The sequence below is a fragment of the Schistocerca piceifrons genome, chromosome 2, assembly GCF_021461385.2.
Source record: "Schistocerca piceifrons isolate TAMUIC-IGC-003096 chromosome 2, iqSchPice1.1, whole genome shotgun sequence".
NCBI lineage: Eukaryota > Metazoa > Arthropoda > Insecta > Orthoptera > Acrididae > Schistocerca > Schistocerca piceifrons.
The window spans coordinates 360938021-360963776 of NC_060139.1; the positions used below are offsets into that span (position 1 = coordinate 360938021).

The 25756-nt window shown below is 38.5% G+C and overlaps 1 protein-coding gene across 1 annotated transcript in view; it reads left to right on the forward strand.

The window, feature by feature from the left end:
* The window catches only part of LOC124776986 (xanthine dehydrogenase-like), a 437142-nt gene that overhangs the window by 153288 nt on the left and 258098 nt on the right, over positions 1–25756 (forward strand). Inside the window, exons 5-6 of the mRNA XM_047252231.1 lie at positions 2788–2947; positions 18511–18733. Of these exons, the coding sequence (XP_047108187.1) occupies positions 2788–2947; positions 18511–18733 (383 nt within the window). The remainder of the gene's footprint in view (positions 1–2787; positions 2948–18510; positions 18734–25756) is intronic.

The following is a 25756-nucleotide window of genomic DNA, read 5'->3' on the forward strand; positions in this document are numbered from 1 at the left end:
GATATTATTTTAGATTTAATGAGTTGCGGAATAGGTAGTACACGTGGTTACATCGTTAGCTATACATTACTCAAATTTTAAGTGATGAACATAACTAAAGGCTACATTTGCAGTCAAGTTATTGAGGGATCTCTATTAGATGCACATTGGTTTTCCATGAATATGTTCTCAAGAGTCACTAACCAAATGAACTAACATTATTTGATGGAAAGTTAAATGCAATCATAATGGCACTGCAATAGTAGAGATGTACTATTGTTCCAAAATTTCTCATCTGCTTTGGCCCCCTAAGTACTCTCCAATTTATACAAAATACATACCTGGCAGCTACACAAGTCCAGTTTACCCAGGGTGTCACTCTTTGTGTTCAAAGGCTGGGGAAGGAGGTGTTATCTAAAGAAGTGCCAGGGCACATGGCAATTCACTGAAAGTACAGCTTAATGTTATATCCCCCTGTATGCTAATGCATCACTTTGAAATACAACATCATGCATCAGTGGGAAGATCAGTGGTTATAAAAGATGAATAGTTAAATGCAGTTGGTTATGTTATCAACTCATCTGTGACCCACCTTCTTCTGGCTACTAGGGTGAGATTAAGTCTTTTTTGCTCAACTGCCATTACAGCATAATCTGATGATGTGGGATTTCTTACTCTGTGGGTAGCTACCTCCGAAGTGCAGCACTCATGGTGAACACGTTTCCGTAAGCCACTTGTTAAAAGATTATTTTTTGTGCTCAAACAAAAGTGCAGAATTACCAGTGCCTCCTCAGATTTTTTTTTCAGAGGTAGGAAGGTCTGGAATGGGGTTCACACAGGGTTCTGAGGCCAAATGAGGATCTGCTTGAGCAGAGAAGCAGTGTGGCCATTAGGATTCATCTACTGGCCATTATGGCTGGAGGCACTGATGACATGCTGATCAGAAGCTCCACAATCATGGATCAGTCCTCGTACTGTCTCAGAGGCAGCAGTAAAAACAGGCTGAGACCTAACCAGAGAGTATTGTTTTTAGGTCAGAACTCACTTAGTGAAGGCACTGAGCCGTTGACAGCCACACAAACACAACTGAAAACTGCATCTTATGGACAAATCCTTTTTCAAGTTAGAGTTCACATATATGGATATGTGCGTGCGCGCGCGCGCGCGCGCACACACACACACACACACACACACACACACACACACACACACACAGACACACACACACACACACACTCTACACTACACAGTTAGTCCAGTTTGGTTTGTATGATAATGTGAATACCAGTGAAAATGAGAGAGAGTGGTTGTAATGTTAACTGAATTTGTATTTTACACTTTTTATTTAGTTTCAGTCATTGTTTTTATTTCATTTTATTTTTATCGGCACCAGAATTCCTTTTGTGCATTGTTACTCATGGATATGGGACAAGTCAGAATTACAGTTTGTATTAAATATTATAACTAACTGATAATAAGAAAAGCAATAGTGACTTCTGTATAATGAACTAAACTTTATAACTGTTTAAACTAAATATATATTGGAAATATTTTACTTGGTTATTTTAGGTGAGGATTTATAAACTCTTCTACTGTGTGATAACTGCGCATGTATTAAACAATTTTTGCAGCATTACTTTTAACATAAACTTTGAGTAGGTTTTCAGTAGATGAAGCTACCAATATATCTAGTAGAACCAGCTTTATTGAAAAAAAAAAAGCTGTTCCCAAGCGATAGCAAAAATACCTACATCTAACCTGATTACCTTAATATGAAGCATAAATGACCCACAGGTCTACCACACTTCATATCTCATATCCAAATGTAACCAAGTTCCAGAATGTCTTCAAATACATGTTCCAGTATGTCAGTCCCCTGTTGTTCAGGCTCCTGTCATAGTTCATTCAAGACTACTGTATAAAGAAGGTAAGCTTTGCAGAGTACACATTGGTTGGCTGTATGGCACCCTTTGTTTGATAGAGAGCACCATACAGCAAACTGATGTGTTCTACTCAAAGTTTACCTCCATTACAGAAACTCTGAAATACTGCATTGATAATGGCTAGTTACTAGCTGAAATCTAGATTTGCTTTAGTAAAGCCTGAAAGGAAAGGGTGACTCATTGCTGTACTCCATCATTTTGAAAGTCATATCACAGTAGTTGAATGCATTCCACATTTCTAATGAAAGGTAACTCGATATATTGTTTTTTGTATAAGAAAATCAGTGCCTCAAATGTGTAAAGGGAGGGAATGAGTAGTATTTGAAATTTTTTAACAGTTGTTGACAGGACTCCTGTTGTTTGTCAGCATGCATATTCCTAATTGTTTTCCATTGTAATACTAGGAGTCTTGAAACATTTGCAAAAAATCATGCCATGTATACCTGGTATGAACACTGCAAAACATTTATGGGGTATTAGACTGAAGTTTGGAGGTACATCTTTGCTTTCAGACTGAGATTCTCCACCAGAAAATGTCAGGAAGCTGTTGGTAGCTATTGAAATAGTATGGCTCAGTATTCCTTCAAAGGAATTCCTTTGAATGACTGCAGTTTGTGCACTTCTGAGGTTCAAGGAGTTGACCGTAATAACAGGCAACCATTGGTATTTATATAGGTAGTATGGCTCAGTATTTGTCCAAAGGAATTCTGTTGAATGACTGACATTACTGTATTTTTGGGAGTTGAACATGATGGCAGGCAACTGTTCCAATAATTTTGTGCTATGAGTACAGCTGGGATTATTAAAAAGAATTCAACTTTTCATTATTTCACCAGAACCAAACTATAATGAAATTCATAAACAGTTTGTTACAGACTGGAAAAGATATGACCATGAAAGAAATTGAAAATTCATTTGGAGGAAACATATGTAGATGCACTGGATATCGTCCAATACTAGATGCCTTCAAATCATTGTCCATTGATGCTACAGATGAACTCAAAAAGAAGTGCCAAGACATTGAGGTAAATGTGAAGCCATATTCCATTGGTTTTGTTCTGCATTTACACGTAAAAACATGTAACTTTTTCTGTGCTGTTATAGTTATGATTTAATAAGATACACAGAAGCAAAAAACTAATGCTACACTCTTGTTTGTATTGGTAATGTTTTATCGTATGAACCATCTAGGCAAGATGCAGTGATACCAGTGTTGTACCTGCCACTGTCTGCTTATGGATACCTGTTAACAAATCATATTGGTCATTCTGAATAAACAGTTGCATTGTGGAATTCTTACAGAGGATGTAATTGATAGTTAACTTTTCAGATAACGATTTGTAGCTAATGGTATTTTCTATTTCCTGTTGTTGTGAAAAATTTGTCTGATGTGACTATAGACTGCAGTTTAAAACAAACTTTTCCACTGCACAAAAAAAGAATTCTTGTTACAAGACACAGAGTGATTGAACTTACATACATGCCTGTACCCCTCTGATAACAATTTATATTTCCAGTAGTCATACTCTTTGTCTCTCTTTGTCTTTCTTTTATGATGTCATCAGAAGTAAGTTGCACACTCATTTTACCATCCTAAGGTCAAGTTTTGATTATGCGATTTAATGTGCACTTCTGATTTAAACACACACACACACACACACACACACACACACACACACACACACACACACACACTCTCACACACTGGGTGATCAGAAAGACTATGAAAAGCTAGTAACGGTGTTGCTGGGTAGATTGTACTGGGAATAACGGTTAACAACAAAATTCAGTTTTTTGCACCATTTCAGAGGTAATTAGCATTGAAGTAGCCAATCAGGCCAGTTCATATGCAAATTTAAGCAGCCCATCATATATAATTAGTGTCAGTTGTTCTCATAGCATAGATGATAGCGCATGAGAATGCTGAGCCTTTGGCTCAGGTTTGATCCTTACAACCATCCCATGTCCAATTCTTGTGTCACTCTCTTGTTCAGTTTTGGTAAACCAAACGGAGGACTTATTTGGTGACATCATCTCTGATGGGCCATAAAGTTGCAACAATTATTGGCAAATAACATTGAACTATTTTGCTCCAACTGGATGAAAAACTGCTTTAGAAGAGGCATATATTGCAAAACAGTATCAAAAGTCATACACTCCTGGAAATTGAAATAAGAACACCGTGAATTCATTGTCCCAGGAAGGGGAAACTTTATTGACACATTCCTGGGGTCAGATACATCACATGATCACACTGACAGAACCACAGGCACATAGACACAGGCAACAGAGCATGCACAATGTCGGCACTAGTACAGTGTATATCCACCTTTCGCAGCAATGCAGGCTGCTATTCTCCCATGGAGACGATCGTAGAGATGCTGGATGTATTCCTGTGGAACGACTTGCCATGCCATTTCCACCTGGCGCCTCAGTTGGACCAGCGTTCGTGCTGGACGTGCAGACCGCGTGAGACGACGCTTCATCCAGTCCCAAACATGCTCAATGGGGGACAGATCCGGAGATCTTGCTGGCCAGGGTAGTTGACTTACACCTTCTAGAGCACGTTGGGTGGCACGGGATACATGCGGATGTGCATTGTCCTGTTGGAACAGCAAGTTCCCTTGCCGGTCTAGGAATGGTAGAACGATGGGTTCGATGACGGTTTGGATGTACCGTGCACTATTCAGTGTCCCCTCGACGATCACCAGTGGTGTACGGCCAGTGTAGGAGATCGCTCCCCACACCATGATGCCGGGTGTTGGCCCTGTGTGCCTCGGTCGTATGCAGTCCTGATTGTGGCGCTCACCTGCACGGCGCCAAACATGCATACGACCATCATTGGCACCAAGGCAGAAGCGACTCTCATCGCTGAAGACGACACGTCTCCATTCGTCCCTCCATTCATGCCTGTCGTGACACCACTGGAGGCGGGCTGCACGATGTTGGGGCGTGAGCGGAAGACGGCCTAACGGTGTGCGGGACCGTAGCCCAGCTTCATGGAGACGGTTGCGAATGGTCCTCGCCGATACCCCAGGAGCAACAGTGTCCCTAATTTGCTGGGAAGTGGCGGTGCGGTCCCCTACGGCACTGCGTAGGATCCTACGGTCTTGGCGTGCATCCGTGCGTCGCTGCGGCCCGGTCCCAGGTCGACGGGCACGTGCACCTTCCGCCGACCACTGGCGACAACATTGATGTACTGTGGAGACCTCACACCCCACGTGTTGAGCAATTCGGCGGTACATCCACCGGGCCTCCCGCATGCCCACTATACGCCCTCGCTCAAAGTCCATCAACTGCACATACGGTTCACGTCCATGCTGTCGCGGCATGCTACCAGTGTTAAAGACTGCGATGGAGCTCCGTATGCCACGGCAAACTGGCTGACACTGACGGCGGCGGTGCACAAATGCTGCGCAGCTAGTGCCATTCGACAGCCAACACCGCGGTTTCTGGTGTGTCCGCTGTGCCGTGCGTGTGATCATTGCTTGTACAGCCCTCTCGCAGTGTCCGGAGCAAGTATGGTGGGTCTGACACACTGGTGTCAATGTGTTCTTTTTTCCATTTCCAGGAGTGTATTTAATGTGGGCATTTCCACTGTTCAGGAAGCTGCTGTGGTTCTTGGAAAATTGGTGGAGTTTAAGTGCAAAATTTTGAAACATCTACCCTGTTCAGCTGATATGCCACCACATGGACAGTTGGTGTGGCTGGAAATTGTTTTGAGTCTGACAAAGATGTTATGGCAGCCATAGATGGGTATTTTATAGACCTTCTAGAATTACATTGTGTGAATGGAGTTGTAGTGCTTCGAGAGTTTTGGGTTAAGTTCTAGAAACACTTGGCTCTCCAACGTCTCGAACACCTGATATTTTAATGAGAAGGGTGAGAGAGCCTTTTTACTGTGCCACACTTATCTGTGTGTGCAGGAGGGACAGCTGTCATGAGAAGCCAGGAGCTGCATCAGATGAGCGACCCCAACAAGTGGTTACCAGCAGTGCCTTGGAATTTATATCAAAAAGTCAAAGAATGTTTGTATAATGTTCCATGTTTTGTGCTGTCATGAGGATTGTTACAGAGACAGATGAAATGTGTATTGTATAGAGACTCTTACTTCATGTGTTGGCTCTGCATGAGGCAGCATGTGTGTAATTGTATGCGTGTTTTGTCGATTCTGACAATTATCTTGGAACCAGTTGGCTTGCTGGAGCTTCTACAGAATAATTGTTGCTTTGGGGATGAGAGTTGAAAATATATTGTTGTTGAACTGAAAAGATTGTACGAGTAAATGATCTATTTCAAGAACAGCAAGTTGGTTAATATTATTCCCTTTAACCTGATACCATCTTCGGAGAAGAATTAAATGGTGAGAGCGATGTAGCTGATGACCCAAAGGAGAGGATCGGCTGCATGGACAACGTATGAGTCAACGGGAAGAGACATGTGAGTCGTGCAACCTAACACAGCACTGTCTCTTGTCATCCAAGAAAGTGTTAGAACGTGGCGACCAAGTGACAGGGCTCAAAGAAAAAGGGAAATTGTAAGGCAAGAACAGGAAGAAGATATTTGAATTGCCATAGCAACCAGGCATAACAAGACTGAGAAACTGTTTCGAGTAATTGCATTGTGTCTACTGAACCAAAGGGAGAAAGTTGCAAATGCAACACAATATAAGATGAGAGAAGGTAATAATGTCAAAAGAACGGAGGGAAGATCTTAACTTTTCGATTAAGAAGATTTGGGTGCAGGGAGGAAGAAGTTCTCACACATGCCGCTACCAGCCACTGATGTTGACGCAGTAACCAGCCAATGCTGATGCAGCAACCAGCCGCTAACGTCGACGCAGTAACCAAACGATGGTGACGCAGTAACCCGCCACCATTGCTGACTGCAACGGCTGCCATTCACCGTTGCTGACTTCATGTCTGCTAGCTGATGCCAACACTACAACCAACGTTTGACACTGCCGATGCCTGTGTTATTCACCGGTGCTGATTCTACACCTATTTGCCAATGCAGCATAAAACTCTACGCTGGGAGAGTGAACAACAATAATTGTTCAGGTAGAAAATAAAAAAAAAAATAAATAAATAAAAAAAGGAAGAAGAAACTGTTCAAATATTATAGTACTGTAGCTAGTACATTTAGAGAGGAAGTTGTTTTAGATGATCACTAGGTCAAAAATCCATAGGAATATGGATAGCATTTAAAAAACAGGGGAAACTTCAGAACCAGCCATGGCTATGACAGTGAGTAAGGAGGTGCCAAACTGGTCTGAGGTAGTGAATTTACTTAAAACACAGAGAGCAGATTCAGTGGCTTTAAGAAAAGAACTAAGTGAAAAAAATGCTTCTTTTAGAAAAGAACTAAATGCTAAGTTAGATACTCAAAGAGCAGATTTAAATGCTCAAAATGCTTCTTTAAGACAAGAACTAAGTGATGAAAGTCTTAAGTTAGATTCAGTAAATACACAACTAAACATCAAATTAGATGCTCAGAGTGAGGTTTTAGTAGCCAAAGCGAAACCGTGAACAGTCAAGCAGCTAATATAGTTTTGTTAAAGACCAAATTTGACTCTTTAAATAATAAGGTAGAAAATCTGAAATTAGATTTAAAGAGTGAACTCACCAGTTCTTTGAATACCCACATTGAACAATTATTTACTGAGTTTAACCAAAGCCAGGATCAGCAATTTCAGGATTTAACTAAAAAATTAGAATTGGACATTGAAGATAAATGTAATAATGTAGAAACAGAACTTGTTGAAAAATTAGGATCATTTCAGAGTGTATGCCATTTTACATTTGATGCTGTAAAGCAGATGTTGCACACCCTGAAAGAGAGTGTTGAGAAACAGGTTAAGCTAATTCCTTTTGTCCAGTTGCAAATTTCAGGGATCAACACTCGCATGGATAACTTAGAAAGAAATGTTAAAGAAAAACTAGACACGTCAGATTTAATAAATATAGGTAATCTGACAACATGTCTACAAAGCTATCCTATGAACCTGATGACACTAAGAGAAATGTTGAGTTATGGAAAGAATTCAAACTTATGCAGGACCGAGTAGGAACAGAGGGACTTCTACTAGTGTAGTGTTAACCAGTGAAGTCGAGAACGATTTACAATGGGGAGCGAATTCCGGGTTATCAAGCCAATTCCCTAAGTTTAAGCTGAATGGGGAGGTACACCCAACTCACTTCCTGAAGCGATTTAACCAGGCATTACCCATGTCTTGAGAAGACACGAAAAAGATTGAATTTGCAGTGGGTTATCTTTTGGGAGAAGCCTCAGAGTGGGGTACCATAAACATTGAATTTTCTTCTTGGGCAGACTTTCAGAAAAAGTACAAAGAAAATTATTGGTCAGCCAGTGCCTTGGAGGAACTACTATCGGATTTGTGGGACCCAAAATATTGCAATAGTTCCTGGGGTACAATGAGAAGATATTGTGATTGGCTTTTAATGAGGGCGAAGTGCGTAGATACACCCATGGAAGAAGAAGGGTTGGTTAGGATTCTTATAAGATGTTTACCCACTTATGCCAGAAAGGATGTATTGTGTAGTGGTTGGAAAATGGTAGAAGAATTATTGTCCTTTGTAGATGCACTTGATGCCATAAATAGGGACCAAAATGAAAGCATACATCAAAATGAAAGTCAAAATTACTGGAGAAATAATAATAGTAGTGGTAACTTTAAGAGACAGAGGCAAATTTAGCGAGAGTACATCAGCATAGGCAGAATGATGGTAACAAAAATTTTCAGAAGAAACACCCACCTTCAAATAAAGTCCCAGCTTCATTGCAGGAATTTGTACTGAGTAATGATAGAGTCCAAAGTAGTAACGTCATACCTCGATTTGGTAACCAGCCTGTGTGTACAAATAGCGAGGAAAACATAGTGCAATCTGGACCTGGGCCAGGGACCAGGTCATAGAAATACATTAGAAGGCCTAAATTATAATAAATATGTTACTTTTACGCATGAAGTACCCATCAAAGAATACCGATACCAACATTAATCCACGAACAATTATAATTGAAAGAATAAAAGATCTTGAAGTTAACATCTTTATAGATTCGGCTAGTGAAGTGTCACTTATTTCTCAGGGTTTCTTTAACACATTAAGAACTAAGCATGACTTACCTATACTACCAATAACAGGAGTATATATAGTCGGTATAACTGGAACTAAAAGTAAGGTTATCAAATATGAAACCCAAGTAACTTGTAACATCGACAGTATTACATTCCATCAAACACATCTAGTAGTAGAAAATATTAACAGGGATGTGTTCTTTGGCCTAGACTTGCTGTCAGAATTTAATTTCGTGTTAAATTTTGAGGAAAATTTGCTTTATTGTGGAAAAGGAGACTATAAGTGCTGTGTACCATTTGTGACAGACAACAATATGGGTAAACGAACAACAGAGGCTCAATGTTTGAAATTAACAGCTACCACACAATTGTCACCAGAGATTGAAAACATGAGTCATACTTTGCACTGGTTGGACATACAAAACAAAGTATACAAATACCAAATATTAACAAATGACCAAAAGTTAGATTTAGGCAGGATTCTACTAGAATATGAAATGGTGTTTTCTGATAGTCCGGGTAGTATTAGTGATTTTGTACGTAAATTTAAGATCAAAGATATTACTATGTTCTTTTGTAAACCTTACCCAGTCCCAGTAAACTTCAAGGAAGTGGTTAAGGAGGAGACAGATAAAATGATAGACAATAAAATAATAGAACGCAGTACGAGTGTAATAAATAATCTTTTAGTAGTAGTGAAAAGGGCTACAGGAGGTATGAGGTTAGTACTGGATGCACGCACCCTAAATAAACATATAGAAACTGAAAGAGATAGACCTATTAACATTGACGAGGTATTGTCAAATTTGAGAAAGAACAGTATTTTAGCTTGATGGACCTGACTGCTGGTATTGGAAAATATGGTTACATCCAGATTCAAAGAAATATACCGCATTTCTATTTGATGGGAAATCCTGTCATTTTAATGTGTTACCATTTGGATTAAATATCTCGATATCAGTATTTGTAAGTGTGCTGGACGAAGCGTTAGGAAGAGAATTTATCAGTATTTGTAAGTGTGCTGGACGAAGCGTTAGGAAGAGAATTATTAAAGGATTTAATCATTTATGTAGACGATATACTGATAATCTCACCCACCTGGGACGAGCATTGCTTGATCTTGTGGAAGAACCTAAAAAGATTTAAAGAAAAAGGTATTACAGTCAAATTGTCTAAATCGCACTTTGCGAGGCAAGAGCTAAAATTCTTGGGACATATCATAGGTGTACAAGGAATAACCCCGATCCAGAACATATAGAGGCCATTAAGGATTGTCCACCACCTAGAAACATAAGACAATTGAAGGGATTTCTTGAAATGGCAGGGTATTACAGACACTATATACAAAGTCAAGAGTTAAACTACCCTTGACTTTTGCATTTATTATGGATGGAATACCATGGAGTTGGGACCAAGGGCTCATAACACATTTGAAAGTGTAAAGCGGGCACTATCAGAATCACCGATATTGCACCATCCGGAGATGGGTGAACCATTCAAGATTTCAACCGCTGCATCAGACTATGGTGTAGCCGCAGAACTTTTCCAAGGCGAATGGGGTTTGGAAAGTATAGACCATAGGTCAATAGCGTTTGCTAGCCAAAGTCTCAACAAACATGAACTGCATGAACTGAATTATGCAGCCACAGAAAAAGAATTATTGGCCATAATATGGAGTATACAGAAATTCCAAACACTGATATGGGGTCTGAAATATATGTCTCTACAAATCACCAAGCTCTGTCATTTTTAATGAATAGTTGATTACTACACAGAAGATGGATGCAGTGGATGTTGTTTCTTCAAGAATATGACATTAAAATCCAGTATATAAAGGGTTTGGAGAATATTGTACCCAATGCTTTGTCTTGGCTACCAGTAGGCATGAAAGAACTAAAGTGTACAGAAGGACCTGGCGTAATTTTTGTGATTAATTTTTTAACACTGGAATATCCCTTAAAAAGGTGCAAGAATTGGCTCAGAAAATAACATATGACATCCAGTGTGAGCCTTAGTTTACAGATATATTTGTTATGTGTGTTAGGAAGTTGTTGCCTCATAATCAAGATGGAAAGTGGAAGATTGTAGGACATAATTTGTTCTGGAGAGACAGTAAGACAACCCAACATTGGCGTTTATGCATACCGAATTTAGTAAAAGATGAGTTAGTGTGGTACATTCATAAGGGGTATGGACACTTCGATATAAAGAAATGTATTGCTCATATGAATAAGTTCTATTATTTTAAAAAGCTAGGACATAGAATAGCATTTGCCATTAAAACTTGTGAAATTTGTCAAAAACTGAAAGTGAGTAACACTCACGTAAAATACAAAATGTATCCAATTATTCCTAAAGCGTTACACAATCTAACAGCTGCAGATTTCTTTGGACCAATTCCAAAAGGAAAAGGAGGAATGGCCTCTATTTTTGTCCTCGTAGAGCGTTGGTCTAAGTATGTTAAGTTATACCCTATTAAGAAAGCAAATACACCAATTGTAATTCACTGTGTGCAACAGTATTTTGTGAAGGTAGGATAACCAAGGTGGTTTCTCACCAATAAGGGTCCTCAGTTTATTAGTAATGAGTTTAAGGAATTTTTAGTTTGGGAAGATATCCGTCAAATATTAATATCCAACTATAACCCATTTTCGAATCCGTGTGAAATGGTTATGAAAGAAATTGGAACACTATGCCACACCTACTGCCACGAAAAACATACATCATGAGCGACAAAAGTTAAAGACTTTGAACTTATTTTAAATGAATTACCACATCTATCAACTGGACTAATGCCTTTGGAGGTAATAGGGTAATAGGTAAACTCTTTGTAGGGGAACCCCTTATTAAATGTTTCGTGTGGCCGTAGCAACCTGTAGACAATTTCCAACTTCAACAGGAAATAGTCTGTAAGAACATACTTAACAGAGCACAACAACAAGTGAGCAAATATAACAAGAAGGCTGTTGAACCTCAATATAAAGTTGATGATCTAGTTCTTGTAAAGCAGCATCTTCAGAGCTCAGCCTTGAAGAAAGAGACACATAATTTTTTTCGGAAATATGACAGACCTTTCCGGGTACAAACAGTAATCCATACCAAGACACTATTTTTAGTAGATCCTATAACTGGATTGGAAAAGGGAAAACACAACATAAAGGACCTAAAGTTGTATATTTCCCATGGGCATTAACATTCTGTGTTAATGGGCGGAGTGACAACTGTTGGTTCCTGAGTTGTTTTCGGTGTTACTTCCACATTAATTTTCCTACCAGAATTCCCTTCAAATCTTCAACTATTCTGTAATTTCTTCATAACCTCTTAAACTATCCTATCATGTTAGTATTTAAGTGACCGAATATGACTACAAGATTGTGACTAATTTAAGAGAATCACAGATAAACAGTGATCTCTAAACATAAAACGAAACAAGCAGAATAATATTCTGGTAGAAGGTATAATATGATGGTACTAACAGAGTGACTTTAAGATGGAATGAACAGAACAGAATATTATATTTAAGGATAATATAATATGAAGTGACTAATGAAATAACTATCTTATCGTAGTGTATAATTTTCTATTTTTATAGAACATTTATACCTTTTATTAGATGTGATGTAGATGGGAGGGTTTGTATCGATCTTGAAAGGGGTGGGTAGTGTAGATAAAGATATGACTAACACTACACACACACCACACCTTTCAGACAACCCTTGCAAACAAGTGTGACTGATTCTTCACCATTTGCTGATTTGCTGTTCCATAGGTGTTGCTAAGATTTTTCTTCAGGGACTTCAAAGGTGAAGGTGAGAATGTCCGTTCTGCTGGAGATGTTTAACATCATACCTTCTCTGGCTCCTCACTCAAGTACCGACAAAGTAGTGATCCTAAGGAAGGGGGGTGGGAAGGGTTTTCCTGTCTTTGGGGCTATCTTCTTTTTTTCCTTTGATCTTAGCAACCATCCCTATTTTTTCCTTTCTTACTTCTCATCTGAGTACCAGTCTATCTTTCCCTCTTTCCATATACGTATACTTCTATCGCTAAAGTCCTTCTCATTCTCCGTAGTTTCCTATAACCTCCAACTTATTTCAAATAAATAGGCCGTAGAATCAGGCTGCACGAACACACATCGACATACACACAAAATTACACTTAGACACAAACATGAAAATTACAGGCTAGAAACCTAAAGCGAAGTCAGAACCGCCAAGGGATGGAGGGGAATAAAGACATATGTACATCTGGGTAGATGCACATATTGTATGGTTGATACATGACAGATCTGCATTGTTCCTGTTTTTTTTCTTTTGTCGCTTCTTATATATTTATACATAGGTATAAGAACAGAGATGGTTATATATTGCACAAGGAAGTGTGAGAAATGAAGGAGAGTAGAAACTAAGGAAGAACTAACGAGCATAAGCCAGGGAGGAACTAATGGTAATAATTATTTAGGAATACTAGTTGAATATTTGTTCTGATGATTTGTATCACAGTGGGACAAATATAGAATAAAGAAAGGTATGATATATTGAATTATATATAAATATGAGGTCAGCTGAAAGTGTGAACATTGAAAAGTAGTGGAGGACTCCAGGGAATCAAATAGGTACCCAGACGTAAGAGTGAAGTGTGAAGTAGAATTGAATTTCGCCAGGGAATATTTAGTGACAGTATACAGTACAGTAGATATACATACTAGGGTAACGAACCATGTGGCCTACTCACAAAGAATAAGGGGGGTGCACCAAGCTTTTATTGAGTAAAGAAAAGGGGAGACAGGCAGACCGAAGAGAGACTGATCTATACTGTGCAGGCAGGGGCACCAAGGAGAGAATTGACCTGTACCATAGAATATAGGAAAAAGAAAGAGACATACCTACCAAAATGCAAGGAGGTAATGCATCCATAGGATCAACCCGGAGGCAAAATATAGGAACTGTGCCTAAAGGGAAGGACAGTATCGTGATAGAAGTCACATAGTTTTATAGAGATTATTTTGGTAAGTTTGGATTCTTTGCATTTACAGCGTTATTAGGAGTTATGAGTGTTGGAAAGAACACGTTCGTTGTTTTTCTCCAGAGTTTCCTCCAGACTACAAGTTACTGTAGGAAATGAGACTGTTAAGTCCAAAGAAAAGATAGTTTAGAGAATTATACTAAGGAATGAGGAAATCAAGAGTCTGTGCCACCTGGAGTTTGTGATTGGAATGTTGTCCCCACAATTCCTGGGTGTAAAAGTACTAACTCCAACATGGGTGAAATTCTCAGATAGTTATTGTTGAAATGAACAAAAACAAGAAAAGGAAGATCTAGGTATTAAGTACACAAGGAGTAAACAAGATATATTGTATATTGATTGAAATAAAAATTAGTGTTGTGGTAGATATTAATATACATCATGAATATGTGTAAAATATCGTGTGTTCGAGCTAAGGGGAGTGATATGTAGTGCTTTGAGAGTTTCGGGGTAAGTTCTAGAAACACGTGGCTCTCCACCATCTCGAATACCCAATAGTTTAATGACGAGGATGAGAAAGCCTGTTTACTGTGCCACAAATACCTGTGTGTGCAGGAGGAACAGCTGTCATGAGAAGCCAGGAGCTGCATCAGACGAGCGGCCCCGATAAGTGCCTTGGAATTTATATCAAAAAGTCAAAGAGTGTTTGTATAATGTTCCATGTTTTGTGGTGGCATGAGGATTGTTACAGAGACAGATGAAGTGTGCATTGAATAGTCTTACTTCATGTCTTGGCTCTGTATGAGGCAGCATGTATGTAATTGTATGGGTGTTTTGTCGATTCTGACAATTATCTTGTCACCAGTTGGCTTGCTGGAACCTGTACAGAATAATTGTTGCTTTGGGGATGAGAGCTGAAAATATATTGTCGTTGAACTGAAAAGATTGTATGAGTACATGATTTATTTCAAGAATAGAGAGTTGGTTAATATTTTTCCCTTTAACCTGATACCATCTTCAGAGAAGAATTAAACGGTGAGAGTGACGTAGCTGATGACCCAAAGAAGAGGATCAGCTGCATGCACAACATATGAGTCAACTGGAAGAGACATGTGAGTCGTTCAACTTAACACAGCACTGTCTCTTGTCCCAGAAAGCCTTAAAGAGTTCACTCACTGATGAAATGTTGTCCAAAATGATTTTATGTAAAAAACAGTCTACTATCAAATTTAGTGCATTTTTGAGTAAAAACCAGTTTTTCATTGCTGGGGTAAAACCGTTCACATTGCCCTTTGGAACTTCAGCCAGGCTTATATCTTCTCAAATATGTTTCACATTGAAAAAATAAGACATACAAAACTCTTAACGACAATATAATGTAAATGGATAGATAAAAAATCTACTCAGCAGGCAGCAGCAGGAGAACACATGCACACTCAAAAAGGTTTAACTTTTACAAGCATTTGGAGCCAGTGGCTCCTTCTTCTGGCAGAAGAGTTGAAGGGGAAGGAAGAGGGGTAAAGGAAAAGGACTGGAGAGGCTTAGGAAAAGGGGTACAGTTCAGAAAAGTCATCCAGAAGCCCAGGTCAGGGGAGACTTACTGGACGTGATGAGAAGGAAAAAACCTCGAAAGCTTGTAAAAATTAAACCTTTTTGTACGTGGGTTCTACTGCCACTACTTGGTGAAACTCTGCATTTATCCAATTTCCTTATATTGTCAATAATCGATTACTTTTGTTGTTATAAAACTCTTAATGAGTAACATAGCCGTTTTTACACAAGAATGTGAGAATTTTTCATGTTATGCTTGTGGAAAATGATAGATGAACAATTGTCACACATCTATGAAGTATTATTCAGATGTAAAACTTTTACACAGTTTACCTTCACAATAAATGGTCATATTTTTAGTAGAGGATTTGACCGTGGGGATCCTGGCTTAACTGCCTGGATTGCAAGGTTACTACAAGCCTCTATCAAAAAAAGCACATGCAACGTCAGGGCGTACTATGTGCTGGTGGTGCTGATGACTGTCATTGGCAGGTAAGCTCAGGGCACATGAGGCAACCCAGATTTTATAAATCATACCAAAGCATGTGGGGCCCTATTTGGTTGGACATTTATTTCCATTTTGTTTTCAGGGATTTTTAAAGACATAACTAAATTTTTTAAACAAACATTGCCACTCTTGATCTACAACGTGTTCATCTACACATACAGGATGTAAACAGTGACTATATACAACACACCACAGTGATGTGGAGGAAGTTGTGGTGGAAATAATAATAATAATAATACTGTGATATTCAGAGTACAAATAAATGTACAAATTAATTTGCAATATGAATGTGAAATGACTCATTCCACATCATGATGATTTATCATGCAAAATGATCCATGGAACACGAATGTAATTAACTAACTACCACTTTGGTATAGGACACATATGGTCTATCAAGTTGGGAAGCTACATTAAATTGGCTTACAAAAACCAACTAAACTGTAGTGCATGTGAATCACATGGTATTTCAATATTCTCTCTCTCTCTCTCTCTCTTCATGTAGACTATTAGGTCTAGAGAAAAAATGAGTAGAATATTTTCTGTGGGAAATTTGATGTAGTTTAATTTTGTTCTAGGAGTACACAGTTTTGAGTTATTCTCTATCCTACTTCGCAACTGTTGTTATGCGTAACTCACTGCAATCCGGCCCGCACCTGGCTGTAACTTGTGCTCAGAATATTGCACAAAACTAAATTTCCCTATCCTAAACAGTCATGCCGCTACACCACTGATAATATTGCTGATGACAGCATCTTTAAAGCAGGGGCTTTAGTTTTCTGAAATTCGTTCAGCAAAGAAGACAAAGAAAATAATCCAGAATTTGAATCAAGAACAGCTGCCATCATGAGTAACTTAGAAGTAGATACCATGGGAGTAGTGAAGCAGTGTAAATCACTAAATAAAGGCAAGTCTTCCAAGTCAGATATTACACCATTTAGGTTCCTTTCACATTATGCTGATACAGCAACCCCATAATTAGCAATCATAGACAGCCACTCACTCAATGAAAGGTTTGTACTAAAAGACTGGAAAGTCACACAGAACACATCAGTACTCAAAAAAGGAACTAGGAATAATTTACTAAATTACAGAGCCATATCACTAACGTCGATTTGCTGTAGAATTTTGGAGCATACACTGTATTTGAATATTATTATTTATGTTGAAGAAAATTATTTATTGGCAAGTAACATGCATTCAGAAAATATCATTCTTGTGAAATACAACAAGCTCTTCATTCACATGAAGTAATGAGTGCTGCTGACAGTGATCTCAAATTGATTCCATATTTCTAGATTTCCAGAAAGCTTTTGGCACCATTCCTCTCAACTGACTTCTAATCAAATTGCATACCTACAGAGTATCGTCTCAGTTGTGTGACTACATTAATGATTTCCTGTCAGAAAGGTCACAATTTGTAGTAATTTATAGAAAATAATAGAGTCAAACAGAAGTGATTCCTGGCATCCCCAAGGAAGTGTTATAGGCTCTCTGTTGTTCCTAAGTTATATAAATGATTTAGTCGGTAATCTGAGCAGCCCTCTTAGATTTTTTACAGATGATGGTATCACCTACCATTTCATAAAGTCAACACATCATAAAAGCAAAATGATTTAGACAAGTTAACTGTATGGTGCAAAAAGTGGCAATTGACTTTAAATGAAGAAAAGTGTGAAGTCCTCCACATGAGTACTAAAAGGAATCAGCTGAATTTCAGTTAAACTATAAATCACACAAATTTAATGGTTGTGAATTCAACTAAATACTTAGTGACACAAATTATGAATAACTTAAATTGGAGCGATCATATACTTAATGTTGTGGAGCAAGCTAACCAAAGACTGCGATTTATTGGCAGAATACTTACAAGATGAATTAAGTTTGCTGAAGAGACTACCTTCACTGCACTTGTCTATCCTCTTCTGGAGTATTGGTGTGTGGTGTGGGATCCTCCTCATGAGGTAGGATTGATAGAGAACATAAAAAAAGTCTAAAGAAGGGCAACTCATTTTGTACTGTCACGAAATAGGGCAGAGAGAATCACGAACATGGCGGGGTGTTAAACCATTAAAACAAAGGAGTTTTCATTGTGGCATGACCATTTAATAAAATTTCAATCACCAACTTTCTCCTCTAAGCTTGAAAATATTTTATTGTTGCCAACCTACATAGGGCAAAATTATCATCACAATAAAATAAATCAGAGCTCATACAGAAAGATTTAAGTCTTCATTTTTCCTATGAGGTATTAGGGAGTGGAGCAGTAGGGAAATACTCTGATGGTGGTTTCAAGAACCCTCTGCCAGGCACTTAAGTGTGAATTGCAGAGTAATCATTTAGATTTAGATGTCAATGTTTTTCATGTAATATCATACATCTTAACATTGTCTCATGTTGCAACTGACTTTAGTTTTCAGAAAACTATATTTTCTTGGTGTATGTATCATATTCTATTTTTATCTTCTCAGGATTGGGAAAAGAAGCTCTGTGTAAGAAGTGGAGGTACATGTACACAGAACTGTGGTCAGAATGGAGAATGTTCTATAGAAACATTAGCAATAATTTCACCAGTTCATGTGAAATTTGAAAAGACAGATTGGTTTAAAGTGGATACAATTGCAGATATATTAAAAATTTTTGAAAATTTGGGGGACAGGCCTTACATGTTGGTTGCTGGTAACACAGCCCATGGTAAGTATATTATCAAATTCATCAAATAACTGAATCCCAATTACTGCAATAAGATCTGATTAAACAAACCCAAAAATTTTACTTGTGGTAAAATAAGTTACTTCATGATATTCTGAGTCTCTCACCAGAGAAAATGTTACAGTGAAGAGTATATTTATGCAATTTAAAGCATTGTGAAGAGTCAATTATATACAAAAAGAAAAATGTGCACTACATAACTAACAGTAGCGTTAAGAAATGTGTAAAGAATAAGAACAATGCAATATTTTTGTGCTTCACTTAGTATGGTCTTTGGTTTCTTCAAACATCCATCACCTGTTGAATTATAACTTTTAATATGAATCATCAAACATACGAGTATACTTTCACAATTGTGATAGTTCAAAGTCAAGAGGATTGTTCCCAGAGGAATACTATTACACAGTCTTCTGAACAAACAGTATTATTTAGTCATGAAGATAAATGATGCCACTGTTGTAGGTGAATTCCAACATTATTCTAACAACCCAAAAGGCACTGTTCAGTTTTCAATTTTCTTTATATGAGATGTGTACAAACCAGTGTCTCACTATATTCCATAACCTGCTGCTGTAGTTTTGCCTTTCTCTTTCTCCTGTTTTTAGAAGTATTAGCAGAAGTAAATGATTACTCTAGAGATCTACTACAACCCCCTACGTATCACTCACATATAGATTGTGATTATAAGATTAGAATAATTACTGTACACACAAAGGCATTTAAACAATCATTCTTCCCTCACTCCGTAAGTGAATGGAACAGGAAGAAACCCTAATAACTGGTACAATGGGTTGTACCTTCTGCCTTGCACCTGACGGCGGTTTTCAGAGTATCGATGAAGATGTAGATGTAGATGTAGAAGTAAAGTTCTGAAGCAGGGTTATAATACATGCCTTTATAGCTCAGTCAGTTAGAGCAATGCCCTCAAAAGACATGTTCTGAGTTCAAGTTCCCCTCTGGCACACAGTTTGATCTCCCACGAAATTTCAAAACTATGCAGACTCATTTGCAGAATGAAAGATTCATTCTTTAAAGAGAAGTTTCAACATGTTGTGGAAGCTAAGGTGATGTGACTGTTGTTGGTCATTTAACAACTTCATTTCTATTCCCTGTTTCATTCCTTCTGTGACTATATCCGTCATCCTGCTTTGTTTAACTGTTAGATTGTGTTATTAAGGCAAGTGGGTGCATTCACTCTACCTTTCAAATAATTCAACAATAACAATAATTCTAACATACATCATTGACTTACTCTGCCTCCCTTAACCCGAGAACTTTCTTTCATTGCTAACACACATTGCTTCCAGGCACGCTCAATAGACTCCCATTACTAATATCAGTCTATATGCCAAAATCCTGACAAAAGTCTTAAAAGCATCAAAATGTTAAATCTTTTTCTCTACCCATACCACTAACTGAAGCCTGGCAAATCATACATAAAATTGTGCCAGGACAGTTCCAATTTCACTCCAGCTCTGATTCTATTCTGTTTCCTTTCAGCCTTGCCCTTGTAATCATCCAGGAGTTCTTCACTTGCAGTCTGACTTCACCTTCCTGCCCTAGACCATTTCTCAGCTAGTCCACTATGGAACAAAGAGCTTCACATTACCTAAAAACTGGTCCTAATCATATTCTTTCTGTAGAATATAACTAACAGTGATTATGTGGCTGACAGTCTCTAGAACCTTTCAAGATCACTGTGTACAAACAGTATGACTATGATTCCATACCAGAAGTCAAACGTGACCTCCAGCAGATCCGTAAAACATTAATCCCATCCAAATACTGAACTCTCTCATCTCTCGCTGGCAAACCTCTCCACCCCCCCCCCCCCCACCTTTTTCTCTCACAGGCCCTTTCCCTACTTCTCCACTCAAAAGCCATCTTATAACTGCTTCTAAAGCTTCATAATCCATGTAGTGCTAGTTCCCAACTGTGGAGTTCTGAGAAACTGGTGTCTGGGGGAAGAATCCAGATAGCACGTGTAGAGAAACAGGCACTGAGGTCTCAATTGTCATTTTGTAGAACATGTTATGCAACAGGATATTGCATGTTGCCAGTATACACCCTCTGCCTATGCCCAATCATCCTAATTGGTAATTTGGAGGTAGTGATGCCGATGTAAAATACCAAACAGTCTTTACATAACAGCTGGTATACGACATGCGTCATTTCACAGGTGGCTCTCTCTTCAATAGCATATGTTTTGCCAGTTACAGGGCTGCTATAGTTGGTGGTAGAGGGGTGCATAGGGAAAGTCTTGCAGCAGGCATGGTCAAAGGGGTAGGAGCCATAGGGTAGGGAGATGGAGGCAGAAGGAGCTTAGTGTCTGACAAGAATATTGCGGAGATTGGAAAGGTGCCGAAAACCTATTCTAGGTGTGGTTGGCAAGATTTCAGACAGAATGGATCTCATTTCAGGGCATGATTGTAGAAAGTCATGGCCCTGTCAAAGTAGATGAAATCGTGCCCTGAAATGAAATCCATTCTGTCTGAAATCTTGCCCATTACACCTAGAATAGCTGTTCGTTGCCGTCCCAATTTCTGCAATATTCTTGTCAGACCTTATGCTTCTTCTGCACTCATCTCCCTACCCTGTGGTTCCTACCTCTGTGACCGTTCCCACTGCAAGACTTGCCCTATGCACCCTCCTAGACTAGCCATATGCACCCTCCTACCACCAACTATAGCAGCTCTGTAACTGGCAAAACATGTACTATCAATGGATGAGCCACCTGTGAAATGACACATGTTGAGTGCCAGCTGTTATGTAAACACTGTTCGGCTGTTTACATTGGTGTGACTACCTCCAAAATCATCAATTAGGATGAATAGGCATAGGCAGAGGGTGTTACTGGCTACACACAATATCCTGTTGTAGATCATGCTCTACAACATGACAATTGTGACCTCAGTGCTGGTTTCACCACTTGCGGCATCTGGATTCTTCCCCCAGACAAACGTTTCTCAGAACTCTGTAGGTGGGAACTAGTGCTACAACATGTCCTTGGCTCTCGCCATGCATGTAGCCTTAATTTATGTTAAATTCTTCCGTCTCAGCATTTCTTCACAGTAACTATTCTTTCCTTCACTCTGTTTTAGTTTTCTCATCTTTCATTGTCTTACCCATCTATTTTTCACTGCTACCTTCCCACCTCTGTTATGTACACTGCACTTAGCTTTTCACTCCTACTAACTCATGCATGATGTTTAAGCAGTTATCTCTGTCTTGCACATTACCCTGTCTTCCACCTTTAAGCTCTCAGGTTTTCAAATCTCATCCAATCCAGTTCTCAACAATCAGTCTTTCCTTCTGATCCCTTGTGGTAAGTCTCCCCTGACCCATGGCTCTGGGTGACTTTCCCGACATCCAACCCTCTTCCTAGAGCTCCAACCCTTCTGCGTGAAAAAGGACCCATTGGTTCCAAAACATTGCCTAATTACAACCCTCTTTTAAGTGTGTGGTCTGCCACCACTTGGTGAGTAGACTTTTTATCTATCCAATTAAATTATTTTGTCAAAAGTTAATTGTTTTTGTTGTTATAACTTTATGCATATGTTTATTGTGGATCTTATTAGTATATGATCACTTGCAATTCTAAATTGCTTGAATACCCTCACATCCTGTAGTATCATTTTTTGTTTGCACAATATAGTTATTATTATTTTTTTAGATTAATTTGGTCATTACTAAGTGTATTTTCTATCTATTATCTTTTGGAAGAGCATAATAAGTACAAAAATAAAATTTCTAGCAGTTTAAAACTGTGTGCCAGACTGAGACTCGAACTTGAAACCTTGCCTTTTGTAGGCAATGCTCTTACTGACTGTGCTATTCAAGTGTGATTCATGACCATCTCTCACAGCTTCACTTCCACTTTGGCCAGAGCTTCCAAACTTGATAAAGCACTGGGATGACACATTAGGGCTTAGAGATTAGGTTTAGTTTAATGAGATGATTTTCATGAGTGTGGAACAAATCAGAAAATATAACATAAAAAGCATAAAACATCTGAATACAATATAACTTCCATCATCATTTGTCAGGAGATTGTCAAAATAGTTGAATACATTACAGTAAACTGTAACTGCTAATATTTACAGAATTAATACACTGTCAGAATGAAACAAAGTTATGCACTTTTAATAAATTTATCATACACAAAATACCTAACCTTGACTGTTGTGACCAAGCGCTATCTAAACAGAAATCTAACAGACATTTTTACTTTAGCTGGTCTAACACTCCCCATTAAGATATTCATCTAAAGAATAGAAGGACTTACTTATCCAAAAGTCTTTCAAAATCTGGTAAAACTGTGCATTATCTGAAAATAAGCTTTTAATGGTTGCTAGCAATTTATTGAAAATGTTTGTTCCTGAATATTGGATCCCTTGTTGGACCAAGGTAAGTATGTTAGTTTTTTATGTGTATTTTCTTATTCCTAGTATTAATACTATGTATTGAGCTATTTGTTGGAAACAGAGATATATTATTTGCAACAAATTTCTTTAAGGAATAAATACACTGAGAAGCATTGGTTAGAATACCCAGTTTCTTAAACAGGTTTTTACATGGTGTTCTTGAATTTACAGCACAAATGAGCATTATCACATGCTTTTGCCCTCCAAAAACTTTTTCTCTGTTTGATGAGTTACCCCAGAAAACAATCCCATATGACATAATAGAATGAAAGTTACCAAAGTATGCAAGTATTGTTATATTTATATCTCTTACATCTGGCATCATTTGCACTGCAAATATGGACTAGTTTAGGCACTTCAGCAAATTTGTGATGTGTCCTTACCAACTGAATTTATTATTGAGTTTAAGCCCAGAAAATTTACAAGATCAACCTCTTCGATCTTCATGTCTTCAGATGTTATACATATGCTGGAAGGAAATCTCTTATAAGTCCCTGAATTGCATACAGTGGGTCTTTCCAAAGTTTAATGACAGTGAATTAGCTTTAAACCATTTATTAATGTCAGTGATAATATGAGTAGCAGCCATTTCTAAATCTGTACTTGATTTGCTATTTATTACAATAATTTCAATACTTGTATCATCTGCAAACAAAATGAACTTCGCATCTGGCAGTGTAACAGATGAGAGGTCATTAATGTACACAAGAAAAGCAGCAGACAGAAGATAGAACCTTGAGGAACACCACATGTAATTAATTACCAGTCAGAAGAAGACTGATTGCTTACTCCACAGGTATTTAACAACAACATCCTTTGTTTCCTGTTAGTTAGGTAAGACTCAAACCATTTCGCAGCATTGCCAATGTCACCATAATATTCTGGTTTACATAAGAGAATCCTGTGATTCGCACAGTCAAAGGCTTTTGACAGCTCACAGAAAATGCCAGTGACCTCTAATTTGTTATCTAATGAATTAAGTACATTCTCACTGTACATTTAAAAAGTCTTCTTTATATCAGAACCATTAAGGAGCACAAACCTTCACTTGCAGAATATGTTACTATTATTTGCAATTGCAGAACATGCTGTTGATATTTTCCTAAATATCTCAAAAAGCATTTGACATAATTAACTGTGCCTTTTTTCACAGATTAGCACAAAAAGGTGTCAGAGGGATACAAATCAGTGGATTAGATCTCACCTTGAAGACAGGTAGCAAATGACGATTTTAAGTCATGATAGCATTAAAGAAACATGAATCCAATAAATCACCAGATCCAGATAAAACCTCCTAACAACCAGCAGCACTTACATTTCAACAGTTGCCGTCCTTTCCATGTCAAATGTTCCCTCCCACACAGCCTTGGCATTCAAGACAAACATGTGTGTTCGGTTGCAGACTCCTTACAGCAATACACCACCATTCACACCTCAGCCTTCCCTGGATGTAATTACCCCACCAGCCTAGTTTAAAAGCAGATTTCCTAGGCCATCACATCCTATCCTGGTACTGCTGATATCTCCAAAAAACAACTTTGGAAGCACACCACTGCTCATTCAGTATTATCCTGGTCTGGAATGCATTAATCAGCTACTTTGATAAGGCCATAACTTTCTACACATGACCTGAAATGAGATCCATTCTGTCTGAGATTCTGCCCACCATACATATAGTAGCTTTTCCAAATTTTCAGTTAAAATGAACGGGCGTAAGCAGAGGGTGTATACTGGCAACACACAATATCCTGTTGCAGGGCATGCTCTGCAACATGACAATTGTGACCTCAGTGCCTGTTTCACCACATGCACATCTGGATTCTTCCCCCAGACACCAGTTTCTCAGAACTGCGCAGGTGGGAACTATCATTATATGTCCTTGGTTCCTAACACCCACCTTAATTTACGTTAATTTCTTCCACCTCAGCATTTCTTCACAGTAACTACTCCTTTCCTTACTCAGTTTTAGTTTTCTACATTTTTCATTTTCTTAGCTGTCTATTTTTTGGGGCCCCCTCCCTCTTCTGTTACATACAATGCACTTAGCTTTTCACTCTTATTAACTCATGCATGTGTTTAAGCACTAATCTCTTTCTTCCACCTTTAAACTCTCAGATTTTCAAATCTCATATGGTGCAGTCCCCTACAGTCGGTCTTCCCTTCTCAAAAATGGTTCAAATGGCTCTAAGTACTATGGGACTTAACATAATGAGGTCATCAGTCCCCTAGACTAAGAACTACTTAAACCTAACTAACTTAAGGAAATCACATACATCCATGCCTGAGGCAGGGTTCGAACCTCCGACCGTAGTAGCAGTGCAGTTCTGGACTGAAGTGTCTAGAACCACTTGGCCACAGCGGCCGGCCTTCCCTTCTCATCCTGCTCGCTAAGTCTCCCCTGACCCACAGTTCTGGGTGACTTTCGCAAAATTTATCTGTTTTCCTAGACCTCTCCAGTCCTTTTCCTTCATCCCTCTTCCTTCCCCTTCAGCCCTTCTGCCCAAATAACGAATTAATGGCTCCAAAACCTTGCCTAATTATAATCTTTTATGTGTGTGTTCTACCACTGCTTGGTGAGTGG